This window comes from Urocampus carinirostris, chromosome 1, assembly GCF_059441175.1.
Source record: "Urocampus carinirostris isolate Australia breed hairy pipefish chromosome 1, RoL_Ucar_1.0, whole genome shotgun sequence".
Taxonomy (NCBI): domain Eukaryota; kingdom Metazoa; phylum Chordata; class Actinopteri; order Syngnathiformes; family Syngnathidae; genus Urocampus; species Urocampus carinirostris.
In genome coordinates, this window is record NC_142349.1 from 31,359,693 (window position 1) to 31,384,269 (window position 24,577).

The 24,577-nt window shown below is 39.8% G+C and overlaps 1 protein-coding gene across 8 annotated transcripts in view; it reads right to left on the bottom strand.

Moving 5' to 3' along the window:
- Window positions 1-1,016: 1,016 nt before the first annotated feature.
- dab1b (DAB adaptor protein 1b) overlaps window positions 1,017-24,577 on the bottom strand; it is a 74,263-nt gene continuing 50,702 nt past the window's right edge. For 4 of the 8 annotated variants that reach the window (XM_088334928.1, XM_088334934.1, XM_088334935.1 and 1 more), the window contains 11 exons: window positions 22,399-22,530; window positions 19,678-19,797; window positions 19,279-19,317; window positions 16,289-16,354; window positions 15,287-15,346; window positions 12,824-12,871; window positions 9,813-9,921; window positions 6,637-7,227; window positions 5,713-5,825; window positions 3,654-3,758; window positions 1,017-3,396 (listed from right to left, as the gene is read on the bottom strand). In XM_088334928.1, the coding sequence (XP_088191054.1) occupies window positions 3,669-3,758; window positions 5,713-5,825; window positions 6,637-7,227; window positions 9,813-9,921; window positions 12,824-12,871; window positions 15,287-15,346; window positions 16,289-16,354; window positions 19,279-19,317; window positions 19,678-19,797; window positions 22,399-22,530 (1,368 nt within the window). In that variant the 3' untranslated portion in view covers window positions 1,017-3,396; window positions 3,654-3,668. The remainder of the gene's footprint in view (window positions 3,397-3,653; window positions 3,759-5,712; window positions 5,826-6,636; window positions 7,228-9,812; window positions 9,922-12,823; window positions 12,872-15,286; window positions 15,347-16,288; window positions 16,355-19,278; window positions 19,318-19,677; window positions 19,798-22,398; window positions 22,531-24,577) is intronic. The other 4 variants (XM_088334929.1, XM_088334930.1, XM_088334932.1 and 1 more) reach the window with 4 other exon arrangements.

The following is a 24,577-nucleotide window of genomic DNA, read 5'->3' on the forward strand; positions in this document are numbered from 1 at the left end:
AGTACTCAATTTCACAGGATTTACAAGAACCCTCCAATTGGATACTGATATTTTAAGGTTTCAGGCAGTGCACCTGGTGAGTTGTTTGCACGAATGTCTCACAGTTTCAGGTTCAATTCCAGCTACCTGTCTCCTTGAGGATTTTTCATATTCTCCCCGTGCCTTTGTTTTGCCCCAAAATGTATGGCAAGTTGATTTTCAGGTCAAAATTGTCCTTAGGTTCTGATGAGCAAGTGATTTGTCTCTGTGTGCCCTGCGACTGGCTGGCAACCAGTTCGGGGTGTTCCCTGCCCACTGTCCGAAGATAGCTGGGATGGGCTCCAGCAACCCCGCAACCCCACTAAGGATAAGCGGGGCAGATAATGGATGGATCGATAAAAAAATAAGTTTGTTCTTATTTGATCCCTTGTTTCAGAGCTAAGTTAAGAGAAAACATTTACTTCTCTTCCCTTCTCTCTACTATTGGCTTCGATTTATGTCACTGCCAACCAAAGTTAGTCAATACAGTATCAGAATGCCTTAATTTTCTCAGCAGAGCTGGTCAAGTCATTGCTAACCCAATTTCAACCTTAAAAGATAACACATTTACCGTTTGTTTTTGTATTTTATAGTTTATTGGTAATGCCCTAAGAAGTAATTTTTTCATCTACATTTTGTTGTGTCATTTTTCAGGGATTCGGTGTTGCTGGGTATGAAAAAGTTTAAATTAGTTAAAGGTTAAATAATTAAAAATAAATAATAATTGAGTTGTGCAATAGCTCAAATAAAAAATTAAGTCACTTTGTGCATAATGTGAAATATTTGGTCCTATCGATTAAAGCAACAGAAAAAAAATCAGTAGAGTAATTTGAGAGACAAAAAGACAGCTCTTTTTAGGGAGCTGAGCTGAAAGAGGCGGTTCTCTAAAATTAGCAGGAATTCTTGTCTCTATTAATAAGAGTGGTACAATTTTGCCAGGATTCATGAGTTGTAATGTACATGAGGGTAGAAGTCAAAGGAAAGCACAGTGGAGTCAGTTGACAATCACATGATTTTATTTGTGACTCAACAGTGGCACAGGTACAGTGTATGGGGGAAATATACGTACAAAAGTCCCTTTTTTCTTCTCTTTTTCATCTTTCTTAGATTTATAAATAAAATTTACAAAATATTTTTGACTATTTCAGGTTTTCTTACACAAGCAGGGGGTACCGCTTTAAATGGTAGCTCTAGTCATTTATAGTGATATTTCTGTTGTTTAATATGAATAAATATCTTTTCGCAGTTTGATCCAGTGGGGTGGACACACAACGTTTCCCAAAATGTAGATGATGTAAACAACTAAGATGTGTAGGAGTCAGTCAAGAATTTAGCAGAAAGAAAGCACGGTGACTTTTCAAATCAAAGACCTGTGGACTAGAGGTAAGATCTTAAGCCTGGGCCTGAGTCCGACCCGAAATAGAATGTCAACCGATACGTTCGGTTCAGTCCGGGCTTCTCTCATGCTGGCTTGGATTCAATCGCCCGCCACAAAGAAAAAGAAACAAAAAACAATAATGGGTGGATCATTAAAAAAAATCAGCTAGAGAGAGGCCCTTCTCTTCCCGAGTCTTAACAAATAAAACATTAAAGAACAGGCTTAGTCCCTCAAATCAAGTTCATTTTTTAGGCTCAGGCTATGTAGGGCTTTAATACACGCTGGCCCAAGTCGGGCTGGATTTTTTAGGCCCGGTCTTATCTCTACTGTGGACAAACGTTCATGCTATTCTTTGAGTACAGGACCCTCCAAAATGAACGTGAGCGATATATCAGGCCATATTTTGTTGAATCGGCATGTAACACAAATTCACAGTTCATATCTCACCAAACATAAACTAAGACATTTTCAGAAAACAAACAACAATGATGTCAAAGGCTGAGGTGCATCGGATAGCGATGTTGTATGGCACAATTGGGAACTCGAACCATTTTTTTCCCCATTATGTTTTTTACAAAATAGTTTTTGGGCAAATTTGATTCATACAATAATGCATAATGTTTTCTTTTAATATTCTGTCAGATTTGTCATCACCAGCCAAAACCTGTAAAAAAATGAACAGCTACTTAAATAACACTAAACAGTGTTGATGTTTTTCTGAAAAAGTTTTCAACAACCACTCTCCTTTGTAGCTGAGCGCGCCAGATTTTAGGCATGAAAATAGGTCAGAGCTTAAAAAAGTGAGAAGGGCATGGAGGAAATACTGGTATTCATCTGTTTAACAAACTAAACATTGAAAGTGATGAATAATGTTGTACACATGCGGCTATGATTCAAATCATTCATTGACAACTATGAACAAGCTCTTCTTTCTTCGTTTTCCCCAGCTAATCTCATGTTACCATACGCCGTTGTAGAGTAATTGGTGCGGCACCTGTCGTTGGGAGTCATTATCTGACCAAATCCCCCAATTCCAACCCCTCATTCTGGGCACCAAGCAGGGAGGCAATAGATACTACTTCAGTATGATTCGGCTGAGGCTTGAACGAGCGACCTCCCGGTCTTTTTGGCGAGCGTCCTACGCCAAAGCCACCGAAGTGGTTTAGAACTATAAACAAAATACCAACATGGAATTTACGATGTTTTATTTCATGTCCGATTTATCATCAGATACACCAAAGAGTTGTTTTTCCTGTTGTGCTTTATAGCGTTTCTCTATATCTTTTGGGATGATTTTCAGTTTACTCCAATCTTTAGTATCTCTGGTACTGTGAATAGTGCGATAGTGAGATAAATTCTAATGCTCGTTACATGGAAAATATACAGTACTCCTGCGTGGCGAACTACGGTGATTTTAGTTCAAACGCAGCATCTCAATTGCCTGATTCACTCTGGAAAATGTCCCAGAACCACACTCCCCACCTTAAAACATGTTCTCCTCTTATGTATACATTACACGTAGGTCCACCGTTTTGACTTCAGAATGGCACATTAATTCTAAGTGTAAGAAATTTTCATGCCTGAAATCTGAGTAAAATTTGCTCATTCTAATGGATGAACCAACTGACGGGGTGACATCATAGAAAGATCGTCCATAAATTCACAGTTCTTCTCACAGTCTTTGCTGGTGGCGGTCCACAGAGTGAAGGTCAATCTTTAAATGACGCTGCTCCTCTCTCAAAAAATATATAGAGAGCAACATCATCACAGCCGTACAGTGTATGTCGTTGTCAAAAAAGTGAGTGCCCTCGACTCCATGCGCACTCTCAGGGGCGAAGATGAAAGGTCACTTCCTGGCTGAAAGGTTACTTGATTGGATGAGGAGTGAACGGCTAGTTTGAGAACTAGCCTTTAAAAAAGAAACCAAACAAAAGGGTCAATTTGGCTTGCCAGACGTATTTTTTTCACACTTGTGTTTTCACCTTTACAGCCTCCATTTCCTGGAAAGACAGAAACAGCACTGTCGTTAGAAATCTGACCACAAGAGAGCGACAATTAGCTTTTCTATATGAGGGAAGTGAAAGGAAGAACGTGTAAAACAGGTGTCCAAATGAGAGATAACAAAACTATAAAGGAAAATAATATAACACAGAATGCAAGGCTAATAGATTAACTGAGAGACTTATTGAAGAAAAAAAAAGTGAGCTAAAGGATTTTTTTAAATTTTTGGTAGATCAGGAATGATGAAATTCGGTACCCCTTTTCATGTTCTTTAGCTCTCTTTTCGTGGATTTGCTTGATCATCAGACAAATTATTGTCCCCACTGGGCATCGGAGAAGCTGTCCTTACAACACCACAATCCTACACAAAACAAAGCCAATTTATAAACACAGATGCAAATTAAGAAATGTGAAATATTGTCTGAACTTATCCAACAATTGTATTCTGACCAAGGATGTAGGTTTGCTCTAAGGACTGGCGCACAATTTTTCAAGTAATCACATAATACTGGTGGAGACAAAACACGATTGATCAATATTGGTGGGGACAGGACCCCTCCGTCCATGCCAAAACTACGCTCTTGATTCTGAGTAATATAGTATTTGTGGAATGTGTATTGTACATCTAATCAGGTTTCCATTTTGCAGCATGCTATCGGTAATTTTTGCATGACGTCAAATGCATCCCCCAATGTCAACTGTCGGCCATATTGAATGGGTCCAACAGAAGGGGTTTGATTTCACGGGTCTGCACTCTTTTGTTGGATGTTCAAATGAAAGTGGAGGATTTAAAGGCGTCGTTTTTTTCCCATGTACTGTTACCCGGTGAGAGAGAACCTCAATTAGTCAATGCAACTTCCGGCGTGCGGTATAAAGCCTGGCCGAGAATACAATGGGGTTCAGAGTTTCTCAGTTGAAGTTAGCTTCACGGAGCAACTCGCGTGTCCCTGAAATTCTGGCCATTAGTACGTTATTGAACATTTGTGGCCATAACTTAGCATCCAATCTTCCTCTGATAACAGCAAAACTAAAGCGTTGATTGCAATATTTCTAAGGTCAATCACAATATTAATGAGGTAAACTTACACCTATCCAATAAGGCCGCCATTGCTCGGGTTACCCGGCTGTAGATCATGTGACAGGAACTATCAATTTGCTGAAATGACATCACGGTGACTCTGGAATTGACTCATCTTACACATTTCCTGAATTTAGTTATATTTTCTAGAGGAGCCCACGTTTTTACAGGAGCCCTTGGCAACCCAGATGCCATTTTAGGACAACAGCAAGTTGAAAAATGGTGACAGTGAGAGATGGAGGACAATGGATGGATTTTTATGAAAAAATAAGCAAAAACACTATACCAACCAAAGTGCCTTGTTTGGACCAGCATATCCTCATAGAAAGTAAAATACGTATAGTTCAGAAATTGTCTGATAAAACGGGGTTTTGACTTGGGTAGTAGGCATTATCACTTAAGGATGAATAATCAAACTGTCTTATGGCAGTGATCACTAAACTACGGCCCGCTGGCTGTGTCAGGCCTGCCAACAAATTTAATCCGACTCACAAGACGATGCTGAGAGAAGCATAAGAAAATAAATTAGACGCTTCTCATCAAACAATGATTTGCAGGTTTAATATGCCCACTGGATGACACTAAACCCACTCGCCACTCCACTCACTGAAGCTGTACATGCTGACTACTATTAATCAAACAAAGAACATTTGTGCAAACGCCCATCCTGATGTTATTTGATTTAAAATAGAAGTCTTCGTTTAAAGCAATACGATTGCGCTAACCTGAAATTCTGTGTCACTGTGTACCCCCATAACATAATTCAATTCTGCTCATGGCCAACAATAAAACAGCTGGCCACATTTTTCTGTATATGCTTTTAAAAAAATCAATTTTATTCGTCAAGATATTACATTTAATGCAATAAAACACTTCTAAAGTAGCCCTGTTGAATTTTCAATGTGAATGATCAAATTTTAATTTACTTTCTATTACTCTTTAAATTTTTATTTGTAAATCAAAAAATGTATTTGTATATTTTGTGTGTTTGAAAAGCAATTGGACAAAATGATCCCTTTACGAACAATACGACCACAATACACACATTGTGCAAATGAAAAAAAAAAGAATGAGCTTATGTTATGTATTTTGCTCATTTATTACAGAGGTATCGGATTTAACACTCTATTGGCATATACAAATAAATCAAGTACATCAATCAGCCATGTTTTCTCTCCAGCCTGATTCAAAACCCCTGCCTTATGGTATTAGCAGATATGTGCCCCTTAGCTTTTACCGATTGCTCTTCCTTGGCATGGTTAAGGTCCCCGATGGCTTCGATGATGGGGAGGTCAGTGGTGCTTGTTTGGCAGTTTGATGATGAGCTCTGTTCTGGAGCTGGAGTGGATGCTGTAAAGAGAGTTTTTTTGACAGAGCAAATCATTCATGAAATGCCACCAATGTTCTGCATAAAGTCAACTCTATTGCTGCTACATGCATCATTGTACGAGTAAATATTAAGAAGCAAATGAAGAGTTTGGCTTTTTCCACTTCTGAATTTGAATGCATAGGTTAGTCCTTCAGGGACAACAGGGTGTAAAAATAAGATTCATGAGGATCAACTTCATTACAAAATTTCCCTGCTCCCTATAATGTATTACATAAATGTAGGAAAAATGCAGTGTTTTTAACTAAAACCCATGGGCACAGATTCACAACAATAAAGACGAAACTTGAGAGTTAAGCAGAAATTTCCTCGTTATATTTGTTTTGGTTTATTTGGACCAGGGGTCACTAACATGGTGCCGGCAGACACCAGGTAGCCCCCTAAAAGCACTTGAGTAGTCCGTGGACTGGTTGTGAAATAGTTCATTAATGATGGACAACAGTGATTTTCTAAGAAATTGGATTTCTACCTAGCAAGTTAAACCATTGGCATGATCAGTCTTTTTAAAAACAATGTGCAAACTGGACAAAATGATGCTAAAGCAAACATAAGCAGTGAGTGGCCTTGAGCGGTCTCTAGTGGTAGCCTCTAGGACTGCTTGTGACCTGGATTTCACTTCGGATAGTGAGCAATATTTTCTTCGCAAATAAAACACTCGTGTTTGGAGGGGTTTATATAAAGATGTACCACTGTACAGTATATCAGGTTCTGTGGCTAAAAAGGGGAAGGGGGGAAGTGATTTAGCATGCATGTGATCTCCACCATAACACTCACGTGATTCAGTAGATGGCGATGTAGAGGTTCCAAGGCTCAAGGTCATTCGAGACAAATCAAGGTCACTGCCTTCATCTTCCAGCGTAGCAGTAGATGGGGGCGACAGCAGCTGACTGCAGACCATGGTTTCGTTTACGGCCACAGGGCCTGGGGTCGCACACCTGCTCCCCATGGGCCCCGACACGGACGGGCCCTCCCCCGCATCAAAGTCGACGCCCATGCCGTCTTTCCCGAGGCTCAGCTGCCTCTGAAGCAGAACAGGGTCTGCCACGTGCTGAGGACTACCGATGGCTGAGGAGGGGGTGGACAAGTCGCAGGCTTGGGGGCACACAGTGGTAATAGGGACCAAGCCTTGGAGCATGTGGCCCCCCACTCCCACAGTCTGGGCTGGCATGTACGCCGCCATAGCCGCCCACTGCTGATGGGTGGCTCGGAAAATGTTGGCTTGGCTCCAGATGAGGGGCTGGCCTCCCGGGAGCACTTGGGCCACCTGCAAGGGGCCCTGAACAGGAAAGGCCAGAGTCTGGGCTTGGCCAGAAAACGGCTGCTGGGCCCACTGGGAGGCCTGCACCGAGCCCATGGTCATATACCCTTTTGAGGTAATGAGAGAAGGAAACCATTTTTATTACAACAGGAAAGGGGGACGTTTTATGATACAAATTGCTAATTTCCACTGCAAAGCAATTTATGTTGGATTCACAGAAATACAGTATGTGCTTTTTGCAGTGACGGGCTGTGTATTTCACAACTAGGCCTTCATTAATGACCTTTAGTGACGTGTTGTTCAAGAACAAACCGGCTCTTGGAATCGAGATGTTTTTTTTTTCTCTTGTGATTGGTCAATATACATTTTTTTCAGGGATTCAGTGTTAGTGACTTTACGATTGTTTGGTATAAAAAAGGTTAAAACTGTTTTGTACTTTATCTTTTTTTTCGGATTTGTAAATATTTTAATTTCTGTTTCTTGTGTTATTTTTAGGGATAATGTGTTTTACACAACCGATGTAAAATGTTTTCTTGTATTTCATAACTTATTTGTTGTTGCACTGAAAAGTAAACATCTTTATCAACATTTTGTTTTGTGTTTTTCATAAATTTCTGAGTTGCTTGACATTAAACTTGCTTAGTATACAGATTTCTGAGCTTGGAAACGAGTAATGGCTGAAATGTGATTGGTTTCATGCTTAAATATTAAAGCACACATCTGGGAGCAGTGCAACTAGGGGGAAATCAATGAAAGGAAACTGACAGATGATATGGAATTATTTAGTGCATTTTCATAGAGAAAATTAAATTACATCACACTATTCAATCTTTTTTTTAAAACAGCAGAGAAGGCCTTGCAGGCCCTGGCGGCCCAACACTTGCTTTTTGGTTGTAGTGCAGATTTGTATCTCGAAGACCCAATTCAGATGTACAACTAATTTACAAATAGCATTGAAATCATAACTGTGCCAGCAAGGATCCAAGTTATTAATACTGTTTCTTTTGTTAAGTCAAGCCCTTTAGTGTTTATGTTTAGTATTTTTGGAGGAGGGAAGGAGCTCCCCTAGTTTTAGGCACAGATTCTGATGGTCATCAATAATCATGAATCTTTTGGAGGTGAGACACTGTTGACATTGTAAGTGCCTTTGATTGAATTTATGCCTCATCTGGGCACTGTCCCTAGCAATTTGATATTTTGTGTTTCAGTAATAAATACATACTGTCCATTATGTTTCCTTTTGGTGTACATTGGTTAGATTCCTCTTTTTAACTTTTTAAAATGTTCTATTCATTTGGACTACTGTATGTATTTTCATAGAGCATCACAAAATATTTCAGTAACTGTTTTTTAAAAGGAAAATAATGACTGTAATTTTTAAATTTTAACTTAAGTTACTAAAATAAATGAAGAAATAAGAAACTGTTTTTCAAAGTTTAACACACACATCAGCTTAGTTTGAAGCAGGGGTCAACACACTTTTTGAGTTGCAAGTTGCATTGGTTTGCACAGAGGAGGGACAGAGGAAAAAAATAGCTTAATGATATATACAATTTTTTGGATATGCATTGCCAGTCTTAAATATCTCTGCAATACATGAGGAAAATAGATAACATGAACCAAGCCATTTTTTTCCCTTGTTTGCATTTAACCGCACAAGTTGTAATTCATTGTTTGTTTTTTTATAAGGGACCATTTCATCCGCTTGGTTTTGAAACACGCAAAATATACAGAAGCGGCTCAAGTTTTTCAATGCTTCTCTCAGCATTGTTTCGTGGGCTTGATATTGCTCACAGGCCTTAGTCTGGTGACCCCTGGTTTAAAGCATCATGTGTTTATTTCATACTCCTTAACCATGAGGTGCAAACTTGCATGCGTAGCTACTGCAATACTAGTCAGAACTAGCTAGCATACCAAGTTAGCCATCGAGCACCCTGGACCGTGTGCGACAGCAACTGAACCAGCCAACACCATGCTGCTAGTTTGCTAAAGCTTACAATGACAGCAAGTTCTCGGCTGCTGCCTGCCCTTTACTGTCCTTTTCTCCCCCGCTGACTCTATCAATTTAACAAACCACTTAATGAAATGCTGTTTATGTCATGTGTGGCTTTCTGACTTCTTTGACAGTTTTTGGGGGTGTTGTACATTTAGATTGTGTTCTTTCAGTTTGTAGCAGTTATCACAGATGAGGTACATGGGGAGAAAAAAAAACAAGCAGTACTAGATCGGATCCTCAGGTTGTGTTTACCACCCTCCGATTTATGCTCCTGTCCAAAAACAACGAGTGCAGTACCAAATTGGTTTGGTTCAAAATGTAAAATCTAGCCATGCTGTCCCATTAGTCGGCAAGCAACAAGTTGATAATAATTTTTTTTAACCCACATTCTATAGACATTGTCATAGCACCCCGAGCCAAGTAATGCAGGTAGACTGCTTCTATCATACTATGCTGTGTTCAGAGTCAACCACTTTAGACATTTTTGAAATCTTCTTTTGAATGTAATTCCAAATGTGAGTTTGACCACATGCTGCGTCGCCTGTGGGTTGATTCTGGCCCACAAAGACATGAAAATGACTGGACAATGCAAAAAGCACAATTGATTGCAACTGTAATACTAATATAGCTTGTGCAAAATAATCTTTTTTTTTTTTAAATGCAGGGAAATATAATGCTTCAATCTTGGCAACTCACCTGAGGGCACCGAGGTCGGGCTAAAGGGGGTGTACATCTCGGCAGTATTAGGCTGCTGCTGGCGGCTGCTCCTGCTTGGATCCAGTGTGTTGGCAGGTGAAGGAGGCATCTGAAAGAGAACATGTCAGGGATGATAACTCTATCAAAGGCACTTAAGGGTCAGCTTACTTCTTTTTGAGTCAGCAATAATTCCCATACTATCCCCTTTCACTTTTCACTCTTTTACACCTTGTTCCGTAATACATAATGTTTGAGGCTGGACACGAACCACTCCGTCAGAGGAGACCGTTTATCAGGTACAAAGACAAAACCTAGCTTCCCTTCCTCCCCACTTATTATAAACCCTACGGTGCCGGGGTGATGACATTTTTTGATTCACAGGTCACAAAGGGTTCTACAATTTGACAGAAGGACTGGTTTAAGAGGAAAAAGAGTATTGATTGGATAGTTTTTCAGTATCTGCCAATTCAGTCTCGATCTGATACCTCATTAATGCACATGGAAAAAAAGATGATGTATCCAGTTTTTCTGTTGCATCTATAAATACAGACACAGACATTAATTCAAATTATTTGTCATTAGTTTAACAATAAAGCATTTCATTAGATTGCTTTCAAAATGCTCTTTTCCACAAACAAAAACTGAACCATTACAGTTGCCCAGTTCATATAACTCAAAACTTGGAAGGGATGGAACGACTGCGTCCCCTTTTGGATAGTTCCCGGACATACCAATTCGCCATGTACCATAATAAAACCTGATAACATGAAGTTTTGTTTGTAGTTAAAACATCCACGGCTTTGTAATGATAAAATAATGTTCTCACCATACGTAATTATATCGAATGGAGAGACATTGTCAAGTATAGAACACGACGAGAATTTCCCACATCTTTGGCTTTCTGACAAGTTTAGCAATTTTAAACACCGCTATCCGATACTGGTGATTTCAGATATATGAGAACACGCCCAAAGAGGCATGATCTGGTCGAGTCTTTCTGGTCGATATAAAGGAATTAGCTGAGCTCATGGCTCATGGTCCTCCACGACGGCGTCAATGCGGCCATGCGGGCCTGTGCTGCGGCCATACATTGCAACCATCCGGAGTACGAGACCAAGTCTCTCCACGACGACAAATTAAAGAATCTCCCCAAATTTGACTAGCATTATAGCTGGAAACCTTCTTATTGTGCTAGTAACTTCCAGACTTTCAGAGGTTGAAAACCCCCATAATCTCCGCCCACACCACCTCCACGCCTCCTCAGTTTTTCCATCATTGATTCTCTGTGGTAATAAACTGTATGTGCTATTTCAAATGGCTTGGTTCATTAATTACATATTTGGGGGATTAGTAATTTATATTAGGACTCCAATAACTTAAAGTAATAACGTAATTATAAGAATTTTTAGCATACTTTAGAGAAAAAAAAATATGTTTACGGTGGAGCACAAGCAACACCTAGAGACAAATTTGTTAACTGAGTGCAGGAAAGAGTATTTCGTTTCAATCCTAATGATTTCTTAAATTTAAGCTAGAAAAATCCTTACATAATTTATTATGTCCCTTTTAATACTAAAATCAAACATACACATTGAGCATCTTAAAATGCAAAAGGGCCAGCTAAGATATCTTCTTTTTTTGCATGACATTTAATTCTTTCAGCAAAAATCCTGTTTTGTGTGTGATGGGATTGCCCATAGAGTTTTTAAGTTAAAATCGCAAGATGTTCCGCATGTTCTGTCATGATTGCCGATTAAGGGCACCTGTGACTGCTCAATTGGCGCCAACAGCCCTGAGAGCTGGACTCTTTTTAAACCCCCGGCTTTCAAGAGATCCCTGTCAGATCGTTGCGAACCGTTGCTCCCAGCCCGGCAAGCTCTCACGTTCAGACTCTGTTCCTGCCCTGTTTTTCTCTGCCTGATACCCGTTGCCAACCCTTTTCGGGACCTGACTCTGCCCCGTTCCGCCTTCCCGATATCCTACCTGTTTTGCCACGCTACCCTCCTGACACCTGTTGCCGACCTTGTTTCCGAACTTGACACCGCCCTTGCTAAAGACTTGTATTTCCTGCCAATCTTCGACCATCCTCGCTCGACACGGAAGTGCCACTTCCGCGTCTCCAGCCACCTGCTCCCCTTGTCCGTCAACCATTGGATTGTGGAAGCAAGCTCTACTCTGCCTCTTTATTAAAAACTGAGCAAACGAGCGCTATTGGGTCCTGTGTCTGTTTCTGTTCATGTTCAGTTGTACGCGGAAGCTAGTCATAGTTGTCTTGTGTTTGTTCAAAAGAATGTCTTGTAAACTTTCTTGTCAACATATCACTTGTTGCGTGGATCACAGTTGGGAATTAGCTACTAATATTCTCTCAACTTTTTGAGAGGTGTTTTGTCTGTGTGCTGTCTACTTGCCTTTCTCTGGTCCGCTGTTCTTTATAGAAGGGCTTGAAAAGTAAAGTGAAAAAAATCTCTATTTCTCTGTGGGCTACTTTGTGTATATGTTTTCCCTAATTATCCTGACATTTTTCTTATCGTATTTTTCTAAGTCTTTATTACGCGTTTATTCTGGAGTGCCATGTCTAATCTGGTTGTAAACAATGTTCACTGCGTGGTTATCGATGATAATAAACAGCCGGTAAACTATTTCAGCAACCTGTTTTGTTCTACACATGCACAAAGTGCTCAATAAAAACTGATGGTGTAGTGTAGTCTATCAATGTTCAGTGTGGTTTGAGTGCATCATCTATTTGAGAATCATGGGCATTCCAATATATTTTTACTTTACTATTTAATTCAAATCTGTCAGGAAAGATTTATAGCCTAATGGTTCCAGCGCCTTAGTTTTAATCTGGTACAGTGGCTTGTCATTTGTATCAATGAAATGTATTCTTTATTCTCTTCAACATGATACAATCCTTCTGGCCCAATTAAGGGGGTGTTAACAATCAACAAACCTATGCAAATAAACTGTCACTGAACACAAAGAAATTCTTCTTTTGTGTGGGTAGTACTAACCGAGGGAGGGGTAGACATGTCTCCAAAAAGATCGAAGTGGTTGATATTCTGTGAAAAGAAACAGGGGGAGATAGCAAAAAGTACAGTGACACATCATGAAATTGAAATTCAATAGTCATACAATCTTGAATTCATCGCGCCGCAGACTGAGTTGGTGCTCCTTTTGGAGGTTGAGTCAACTATTCATTTGGGTGTTTGTGCAGTGCGTGGAAAGAAACCATTATCGCTTTGTACTATTATCAGAAAATGGATCTTGAATGGCCTGTTCATGATTGGCTATATTAGATTGTGTAGGTGGCTATTCAGTTCTATTAAACAGACCCTGATTACATATTCTTGTGTCTGCCAATCAAAAAGGTCCTCTGAGAGTCTGACCTGCTTTAGAATGCTGATGCTACCCTTCCAGCAGAACAACTCAAAACAGAGGACCAGACAAGTAAAGAAGCTCTTGGAAACACCCGACTCAGACAAAGAGGTGGAGAGAGGTGGGGTACAATACAATTATCCAAGCTATGGAAGAGCGACGTTGCATGAAATGTACCAGGGGGCCATGCATAAACAGACAATGAGTATTTAGAAAAACACAGAAACACCAAGCTTTGCATGCTGTAAATAAAGCGCTGAATGTGGAATTGTAGAAACCCCAGAACGGAAACCAAACAAGACATGAAGAGGTATCCCAGCCATCAGTGTCGATGCAAACGGGTCTTTTATGTCCTCTTTGACATAAAGGATACCCCAGTTTGCACTTTGTGACCACCGAGGGCTCGCGGAATGACTCAGAGTTCCGAGAGGAGTAAACAAGTGCCCGCCCGGGGTGCTTAAACACGTAAGGGAAGCTTTCGGCTCTCAAAAAGCTCCGACTGAATGAACAGACAAGCAGTAACACTTAGAGATATGGAGGCGCTGCCACTAATACCAGCATGGAGCTGTATGAGCGAGATAGTTAGGGGCCAGTGCAGGTTATCTCTTTAATAACGCTGAGCAACAAGCACACGCACACTGGCTGTTTTTAATCCCACAAATTGGGGAAACATATTTTTCGAAACACTTGCTGTGGTTATCGTTTCATGAACAAAAAATGAAAAATGTTATTTGGTCAGTGCATTCAATGGATTGCATTGGGCGATTTTATTTTCTGAACAGTGAATAACCCTGTCAAACTGAAAATCTTTTATAGAGACACAGAATGTGAGTATGCACAAAAAAATGCTGATGCAGTTTATTGCAGTGGTTACGTTTCAAAAAGAACCCGATATAGGCGAAATTCGTGAAGTAGAAACCTTTATTTATTAGAATTATTACGACCTTTTTATACATAAATTTGTCTGACAAATACAAGTACTCTATATAACTATTGTTATTGTTTTTATTTTTATTTTTTACAAAGTTGAAGTTGAAGTTGTAGAGGTTTATTGTTCTATATTCTTTATCAATTATCCATTATCCGTTATCGGTCAAATCATAATACACTACAAAGCCAAGAAGCCGAGACAGTTTAACCAATAAGAATGAAGAACACAATGCACGATGCAAATCTGTGAAGTAGTGAAATCATGAAAAGTACTGGTAATACGCGTTTGAGTGAGGGATTACTCTATACATAATATGTCCATTTTTAAATAGCCCAAGGCATACACTAAGCTTACATTTGTATCTAAAAAAGGGATTTAAAGACAAAGAAAAAAGGGTTTTAAAGACAATTGATTATATTTGCAGACAAAACGTTTTCACTCGATTTTCTGCAGTGTCAAGCTACAAACCACACAAATCACGATGCCTTACGTAAAAAACTACAGGTAAAATGACAATGAATGTGAAAAAAAAAGCATCATAAAATGTAATATGACTGTTTATTTGTCTGTTTGCGGCTGTTGGATAAATATAAGTGCAAATGAGATGCTGATGTATATTGGAAGAATCAATATTAAAGTTATTATGTTATCATCATGTTATTCATGTTATCCTGCACCCCCAAACTGAAGACATTGTCAATGAATGTTTTAGCAAGTGGATTTTCAAATTGTACTTGAATATCGACTGTATGTAAATGTGTTCACTGATTTCTTAAGGAAAAAAATCTTGGGGGACAGCGTGTAGGCGGACTACATGAAGATTAAATGGCTCTTCTTCATGCAACTCAAGAAACAACACCCCACCAACAAACCTCGCATAGTCATCCTCTGAAGGGAGATGCAACTGACTCTCTGTGATTTTTTTGATACAAACAAGCGAACCGGATAAATAACATGCTGTTTTGTGTGGACCATCTGGTCAAAACCTGCATCAGATGTTGAATTGTGCTGCATTTTTGAGTCAGCCTCACTAATCTGTTTTGAAATTGCAAGCATGTCATGGGCACGCACGACCAATCGGAATAGATTTTCTTCAAGAGAACCCGGACAAGAGGTTTGGAGGTGGAGGCGTATAGGAACAAATAATACAAAATAAAAGAACACCTACAGTCATGAAATGGCGTTTGGGGACATCATAGATCCCTTCCTTCTGCTGACTGGTTGGGACCTGCATTGGATTGAAGGAGTTTGATTCAAATGATAATTGCATAGCAAAACTGTATATTTTTGTTTAGCAGAGTGAGTATTAGATATCACGAGTTGAACTATTAAAGAATAAAAAGCTTACTACATTCGTTTAGATTCAGTCCATTTTCTTTTATAATTGTATCTTTCGTTGCAGAGGGATTATGCAAATTCTACAGTAGCACTGCCGAATCAATCCTAGTTAAATCAATATTGATTGCAAACAATGGCTGAGGATGTTGGCTGAGCATTAAAAAAGCCCATTGTTATTCCAAACCAGTAAAGCTTATTTGATGATAAGAAATTGCCTTGGCTAGTACTTCACTTCTAAGTCAAGAAAACGAGCTGTCGCTTTTAACCTCTCCAACCGTCTCTCTTCCCTCCCAGTTCTGGTTAACTTTTGCTTGTTTTTTTTTACCCGCTCCAGTCTATTGATCTTGTTTCACTGCCAGTTCAAATGGCATGGCAAAGTGATTAATCTCTTTCTCCCTCTCTTCCTCCGTATCTTTCATCTTCTAAAGAAGATACACAGGCAAAAAGAGGAGGAGGAGAGAGAGAAAGACTGAGAGGAGGCTGTCGGATTAAACTATACAAGTCCCCGAAGTCTTAGCTTCCTCCTTCAAATGGTCTTACTACGGAAAAATAGTTAGGTCCTGAAACCACATAGATGACACTGACCTTGATGCGTTTGCATCCTCTTATGCTATGCAGGGATTTTTCACTTGACACCCTCAAACACAAACTTCCTACACTGTTTTCCCAATATCAGCTAAAACAAAGGCCCTTTCAATTCATGTTCAAACCTGAATCTGCAGAAATGTCTCAGAGTGATGAGCTAGACAGCCGCTTGCTTAAAGGCTATGATCATCTACCGTAGGGTTTATAATAAGTGGGGAGGAAAGGAAGCTAGGTTTTGTCTTTGTACCTGATAAACGCTCTCCTCTGATTGGGGGCCACGGAGTGGTTCGTGTCCAGCCTCAAACACTATGTACTACGGAACAAGGTGTAAAAGAGTGAAAAGTGAAAGGGGAGACACATGACAGGTTTGCATGTCAAGGACAAGGAGATGATTAGGGTGTAAAAAGGAGGGGGTGTAATCACATGATCAGAACAGACAAGAGCAAACGGGGTGAAAAGGTACAAATAAGTAGAATAGCAGAGAAAGGAGTGGGGCAATCAGCAGAGAAAGAAAAACATGTGGGAGGGGGGAGAGAACAAGGATAAGTCAGGTAGCAGTTCATAGCAAGGTAGATGTCGCAGAGGTCAATAAAAACATGAGGCTCTATATCTTTGAAACTATTTTCATTTCAGGAAGAGAACTGTCAGTGTACATATGAACTCAAATTAAAGAAATTACAAAACATGGCACAATTAGAAGAAGATTAAGGATTTAAACGGGTGCTTGAAATAGCCCTAATCTATCACGCTATTTGTCAAAGCCTACCAGCTAAATACAGGAGAATAGGGGTGTCAAACTCGTTTAGCTCAGGGGCCACATCGTCAAAAAAACACTCTCTTGGGGGCAGGCCAGAAAATAAATGCTATAAAAAGTGTGCTTTAGTTGTAAGGCTGGGGATCCTTTGGTTGCTCACTATAAAATTACAATTATGATTTTGAGGTGTAAAATTCAATAAAAAAACATTATTGTTGTTTTTTTTTCCATCAATAGTTTTTACCTCCACTAAAATTTAGTCTCTTGTAGTATTTATCACTTGTACATTTGTAGAAACATCAAAACAACAAATTTATGTCCATTACAATTTTTTCAAGTCAAGTTAACTCGTGCAAATTAGAAAGTGACAAAATAGCACGCGACCACAAATTTAAGTGAACATGATTTAAATGATGTATTAAATTTAATCTTTTGTTTTCTTTTTTTAATTGGAATGTTTGTGACTTCTATTTTAAGTAGAATAACACTGCGATAGATAAATGGTAGATAGCAAATACAGTTAAAGTGGGTGGTTTATGATGTGGATGACACTTGGCAACATCCAGTGGACATATTTAAAACAGCAGGTCATTGTTTGACGTGATGCTTCTCACTTTTCTGTCAAGCTTCTAGCATTGTCTTGCAGGCTGATTAAATTGTTGGCAGGCCTGATTCGGTCTGTGGGCTGTATGTTTGACACCCCTGTAGGATAGCATTTAAATTGAATTAGGTGGTTCCTTTACATTTGAGAAATCTTATGTATCAATTTCAAAGTACCGTATTTTCACGACTATAGGGCGCACCGGGTTATGAGGCGCACCCCCCAAAAATAGTTTTTTGTAATATAAGGTGCACCGGGCTATAAGACGCTACAGTGGGAACGTCAACAAAACAGTCAGATAGTTCAGTCAAACTTATTAACCGCTTAACATTACGACGGCTTGCAAAGAATGAAATACGTGTCTCAGACACGTAAGGACACGGTGTCTGTACGATGTCACCAATCAGTAAAATGCGTCATTACACATATCATTAGGAAGGTTAAACTCTTGGGATTAAAGAAATGCCAACCATTTCTTAGTTTCTATTTTCTTTTTCGCTGACAACTGTGTGGACAGCAAAGTAAGAGTTTCATTGTGCAGGGAATTGTGGTTCTTTACTGTGCATATGACAAACACTTTGAATTAAATTAAACTGAATTTAAAAATAGACTAATCACAGAAACATCAAGCTCAGTCTGAAACAAGATACTGGGAAAATATAAAGCCGGGGTAGCTCACCAAAATAGTCTTGCAGCCATCACATTCAATAATAATATGCAACCATGGTCCCCTTACATCCATGAGTGTAGTAAATCCAACCGTTTAAAATATTTACAAACTCCAGAACACCCAATAATGCCGACGAATAAAAGAAAAAATTCGCCGAGAAGCATCTGCATCAATAGACATTGCTTGTTTTTAAATACAGACTAGTAAAAAATGTTTACTCCATGCCGGAGACCAACCTAACGTGTGTTTGAAATTCTTTTTCGGCCAATTGCAGGATTTCATTTGCCCTGCTTTAGCCTATGCGAGCCTGTTAATGCTAAAAAGGACCCACCTTCTTTACCCCTGAATAACTTTAGCCAATAGTGACCGATTCAAATGATGATTGAAACATTGGTTAGGAAATTAAATGCCGGTATATATATATATCCCAGCATACACCGTGGACTACTTCTCTTATGGGGGAAAATTTTAGTCGGCAGCTTCTTGCCTTAGTAGCGAGACCTTGCGACTCACTATTGTTCCATATATAAGGTGCACTGTATCATAAGGCGCATGGTCAGCTTTTGAAAAAAATAAAGGCTTTTAGGTGCGTCTTATAATCGTGAAAATACGGTACAGTATTTGAATTCATGTCATCTAAACAGCTCCGTATATTACAATAACCAGATTTTTAATAGCTATTTACAGTAGAATGTTTCATAGACCATCACCCGCGTGAAAACAATTTCTGAAAATGTCAGGTCCCTGGGCCATTAGCAGGAGTTTTGTCAACCAATTTGTAAGTAAGAAAGCCAAATGAATGACTATGGAGATATTCAACAGCAACAAACAGATGATTCAGGACGTGTTTTTATAATATAGGGTAGCATAAAATTTAGCATTGTCTGTATTCAGTGTGAGCAGAAACACACACATATCAAATCATGTGCAGCCAAAAAAGACAGTTACAGTAAATTGTGGATGCGGACAGATCTTTGAAAGAAACTGGAGCACTGACACGAATCAACATAAAATATGGGTTTACAACATTGCACTGGCGAATGGAAGTTGAATGGTTGAACAAAACTGCAAAAATGGGGTTGCTGGGTGGTGGAACTTTTTGAATCATTAATTTGGAGCAGATTAGTGATCAGATCAAGTGCGCATATGAAGAATTTACTACTCCTAGATTCCCAAGCTGCAGCAAAGCAGGAAAGCTAGGGGGGCGTCTACCTGATAAACGGGATCGTCTGCTTCGTCTTCTAGGATGGTCTGCGGGTGCGGCGGGAGGGAAGAAGGCACATGACACATTTCATAGCAAAAAATGGTAGGAATCACTTTCAAAGTTAAGGGAGAGCCACACGTGTACCTACAAGCACCTTTAAAAAGGTATTTTTGAATATCATAGCTTATCTGTATGGAAGCTCAGTAAGTGTTCCTAAAAGTGTGTAAGTGTGCATCCGTGTGTGTGTGTGTGTGTGTGTGTGTGTGTGTGTGTGTGTGTGTGTGTGTGTGTGTGTGTGTGTCTGTCCAACAAACACAATTCAAATCGATTTGGTGTGAAGGAGATATCATGTGTAATCATGCATCAAATGTGAAATAAATTCTTGCAGCATGTTTTCTTCGTCCTACCTGGTAAACAGCCTGTTCACAGTGTTTGTCCTTCTGGGCCTTTTTCTCCAGCTCTTCCTTTTGCTTAATGTCGTGAATGAGTGTAAAAAGATCACGAAGGTCAATGATGAGAGGCTCCGCCTGTGCAGAGGAGTGAAAATCGAAGGGTATGGTGTGAAAAATTGGGGTAGTTCACTGTACTCATGCTAAAAAGGCAGATGAAAGATTGGCCAACAGATTTGCAAATGTGAGCTAGATATTATGTAGGATTTTGAAAACTACATATAGATACCCACACTCTGCAAATACTACAGTGCATTGTGCGCACTGCTTTGCCCTGGTTTCATACAGTGTTGGGCATGTTACCTAAAAACAGTAATTAGGTAAAGGTGGTGTCCGGAACTTGAAATTTTGTTACTCTCTGCTGCCATTTCCTGGCTTAAAGTCATGATCGGAGCCTTAGTATGCTCATTCCTTAAGCGCTAATAAACCCTTTTTTTGGGGTGGATGTCGGCGTTTTGGCTTTATTTGAAACATGGATTTTTATTTTTTATATTATATTTACAACTTTTTAAGGACATTTCAAATGGTGAATCTCACCTTTAAAGTCACTAGTTATTTAATTTAAAAAGTTATTCAATTAATCCCCTAATTACTGACATCAAACAGTAGTGTGTTATTCTGAAAGTCATTATCAGTTGCAAATAACCATATATGCTCGCTTGTAAGCCTAAATTACATATAAACCCGACCCCCTCAAACTGCCTTAAGGCCCGGACACACAGCCTTTCACGGGCGTATCGAGGCTGAATCACGGCCAGAAATTTCTGCCTGTGAAGAAGACGCTGTTGGACACTTTGAGATCGCCATACAGACGAGATACAGCCGTGCTTTACACGCGGTCGGAAATTCACACGCGGTTGGCCGCGCGAAAAAGTTTTGCGCTGCTCAAAACTTTAGACCACGTGTAACCGCGGGCGGCACACGTGGTACACACGAGGTAATGACGCGGTACAGACACGGAACGACCAGGGCGTGGTTACACGCGGGTAGTACGCGAAATTTTAGCGGGTAATCGTGGGTGGAGCACGGTCATAGCATGTTCTGCGCCTGTATTGCGGTGTTATCACGTGAATTAGCTCGTGTAACGCGTGTGACGGTCAAACGCCTTTCTCCGCGTATATACAGCGCAATTTGCCGAGCACACGTCAGTTGTGCTCGAGACGTCAAGGGGTGAACATGGATCCCCGTCACCGTAGTGACCTCGTCTTAATCCATTTTTATTTCTTGACATTTCTTTTCATTTCATAACAAGATAATAAAATAAAAATGAAAAACTATTACAATAATAACATATTGGCTTCTTCGGTGCCATAGCTTTAAATCTTGATCTTCACGGGACTGTGACCTGAGCGGTTATGATTTCTACAGCCCGGTGTTGTGCCGAGAAATGCATCCCTGCCGAGATTTGCATCCCCTCGCTACTATAACCACTTTTACTTCGTTTTATCTCACTTTTATATCATTTTTCGAGAATGTGATGGCGAAGATATAACCAAAACCATTTCGACTTGCATTTGTTGGGAATGTATACAATTTAAACCATTCTGTCTTTGTATTTGTTGTGAATGTAATCGAACGGTAATGCACACCGTATATAAATCACTTTTGAGAACTGTTATGCACTCTACCATAAAGCTTATTATGCTGAAATAAGCTTTATGGTAGAGTGCATAACAGTTTCAATACGAGCAATTTGAATAGAAAAGGGCAAAATAAACATGTTACCTGCTCAAAAGTGATTTATATACACATTCACAACAAATACGGAACGGTTTAAGTTGTATTACATTCCCAACAAATGCAAGACGAAGTGGTTTTGGTTATATGTTCGCCATTAAATTCCCTAAAAGTGATATAAACGTTAGATAAAACCAGGTAAAAGTGGTTGTAGTAGCGAGGGGATGCAAATCTCGGCAAGGACGCATTTCTCGGCATAACGCCGGCTCGGCAGCTTTTATACCCGTGGTCCACACGAGAAAATGACGCGAAAATGACGCGATGAGGAAGCGGAACAGTCGCCGGCGTCTGTTTTGCGGGCATACCACGGATGAACAGCGGGTTGGCCAATTTTGCGCATTTTCCATCGCGGGCAACCACGGGCAAAAAAAAAATCGCCAAATTTTACCCGGCTGTGTGACCGGGCCCTAACGTAGCTATATGGACCTGTGCAAGCATATTTTTTGGCTTGTACAATTTTAAAAACTTGCAAACAATTAGACGAGGCACTCCATACGCATTTTGTCTCTGGGCTTTAAATCACTCGAAGATCTCTGTCCATTGACCCACTGTTCGCACATTTGTCCTTGAATTCAAATGCCCCAAACGTATCCTTTTTCCTTTGTCTGACATTGTTATCATCTAAACCAAAATTTCTCGCCACGTCCAGGTTGCTTGTTTCTTCAGCCACTGTTTTCACTTTTAGCTTGAAGTCAGTAAAATAGGCCTTCCTTTGTTGGGACGAATGCATTACTGGTGGATCATGTGAGTGTATACGGTAGTGAGAATATCTCCATGAGGAGAAACACAGCATGTTCTGTGCTTGAACCAGCTCAGTCATCGCTGTCTCAGCTGTACCAAAACAATTGCATTACATACGTCCAACACTGGTTAGTCTCAACACTGCATGCAGCATATAGTAATCACCGGATGCTTGACAAGTACTCCCACCAAATTGCTTACCGACTGTGCGGTCTTGATCGCGACAAATCTGTGGTTGCCCTCCTTTCCACAGACGTAGCCAAAGGCCCGGTGGTCTCTTGTGTCCTTGGCAATGTAGCTGATTTCATGGACCGAATGCTGATGCTGGAGTACCTGGACAACAAAAGACGGAAAAGAAAAATGTTGGCTAAGAATTAGGCAGGATCATATTGCACTATAATCAATTTTGTCACCAATATATCATTACATTGTTTTAAGGCTGGATTCACATTCCAGATCTTAAAGACTGAGATGACAAAAATCAGGAAAAAAAAGATAATGAGGATTGCACTAATGGGCTAGAAGTGAGAGGTTTGTAGTAACACGGTACAATTGACCCATCGTACTGCAACCCTTCCATCGATGAATACTCCTGACTCATAGGGGAGGCAAAAAATATAAAATAAAGAAAAATAAAATAAAAAGTCAAAAGGAAGTCTTGCAAAATCTCCGGATGTAATACAGAATTTTGAGAATAAAAACAATTGTTGTGGATCATTGTTTTGACACTCCAGTTATGTGACCCCATCCCTTGTCTTAAAATTAACTTGATCTGGGATTGTTATTAAGTAAATCATTAGATGCCTGTTGTTTTGTTTTTCAGAGGATTAATACTGCTTATCTTCTTTCTATGATACAAAAGCGATGGAATGACAAGTGTATTAATTACCGTATTCTGTTTTTAGACACCTGTGAAAATGTTTGCCGAGGATGCAATGGTTGCCTGTTATTTTGACTTTTATTGCACATGGTTGTTTGTTATTCTGGGTGAGTGTTTGTTGTTTTGACTGTTATTTTGCACGGTTATTCGTTATTTGGAATATTATGCACTGTTTACATCATTGTGAATATTGGCAACTCACGTTGCTGACTTTTTGATATTCACACCCAAAACCTAATGGAATAATAAAAACAAAGGACTTGGAGGACCTTTTACCACATTGTTGAATTAGCCTTGTGAGGTTTGAGTACAGCCCTTTCCTGATCTCCTTGAAAGTTCAATATCCATTGATGTCTCATTATTTTGACTATCTACTAAACCAGAAAACATTCAGGGAAAACCTACATGCTAACCTTCACCACTCTGTAAAAAAATGCACAATTCAAATGAAAATTAGGACTTAGGGAATGAACTGAACTGACTTGTAGGTAGAGAATAAGTCTGAACATATTACAGCCTTTTCAGTAACTCACGCACCCTCAAGTACTTTGCTACTCTAGCAGATACCTTTTTTTCTTTACACAAATTCAGCGAGGTAAATCACATACGATGCCTAAAGTCATAAAGCGTACAAAACTAATACTAAGACTCCATTCGCAAGGGGAATCATGTCAGCCTTACATAAAGTGTTTCAATCAAAATGCTGATCCCTACTTTCTCCATAAAAACTCAAGAGATACGTGGAATGTTTACTGCCGGTAATCATTGAATTAAATAACAAGCATTAGGGGAAATGATTTTGCCCAACTACAAATAGACTTGGCTAAGGTGATGAGCTCACTCGTGGGCTTAATGGCATGCTATTAGCACATCAGTCACATACAAAATAGGAGCTATAGTAAAGGTAAGGGCGGTAGGATTTTGTGGCAGGGAGGTCGAAAGCTACGGGATAAATTCAGTGTAATTGTAAGTTTAGCACAGCTGAGGTGGAGCCGCAGTGTAATTAGTATTAGTGGAAATGATCATTAAGGGGTGGAACAGCGTGCTAATTATCAGTTGGCCTTGATGAGGCGAGTGGGCCTATCTAGCTGACACTCTGCCGCAGGATGAGGGGAGGGGAGGCAAGTGGGTGGTTGAGCAAGGCCTCTCGATCATCCCGTAATGAAACATCAGGCATGTGTGTTTGCCAAGGGGAAGAAGGCCAAGATAGAGGTAGAAAGAGCCTATCTCCTAACATTAATATAATAGTGTTCATTTCACTGTGCTACATTTTTAGCAGGCAGACAAGCCCTAAACGATCAGAGGTATTTCCCCGAGCATAGTGTTGTTCTCTCTGTTGTTGAAGTTGAACTGGTTTACATGTAATGCAATTAGCTTCAGCTGGAAATTCAGCAACGATCATTCACAAGCTGGAATTTATATTCTACGGGAAAGCTTGCCATTTGCAGCAACTGGTGACGATAATAATCAAAATACCCTTGTGAATTATCTCTCCTCTGT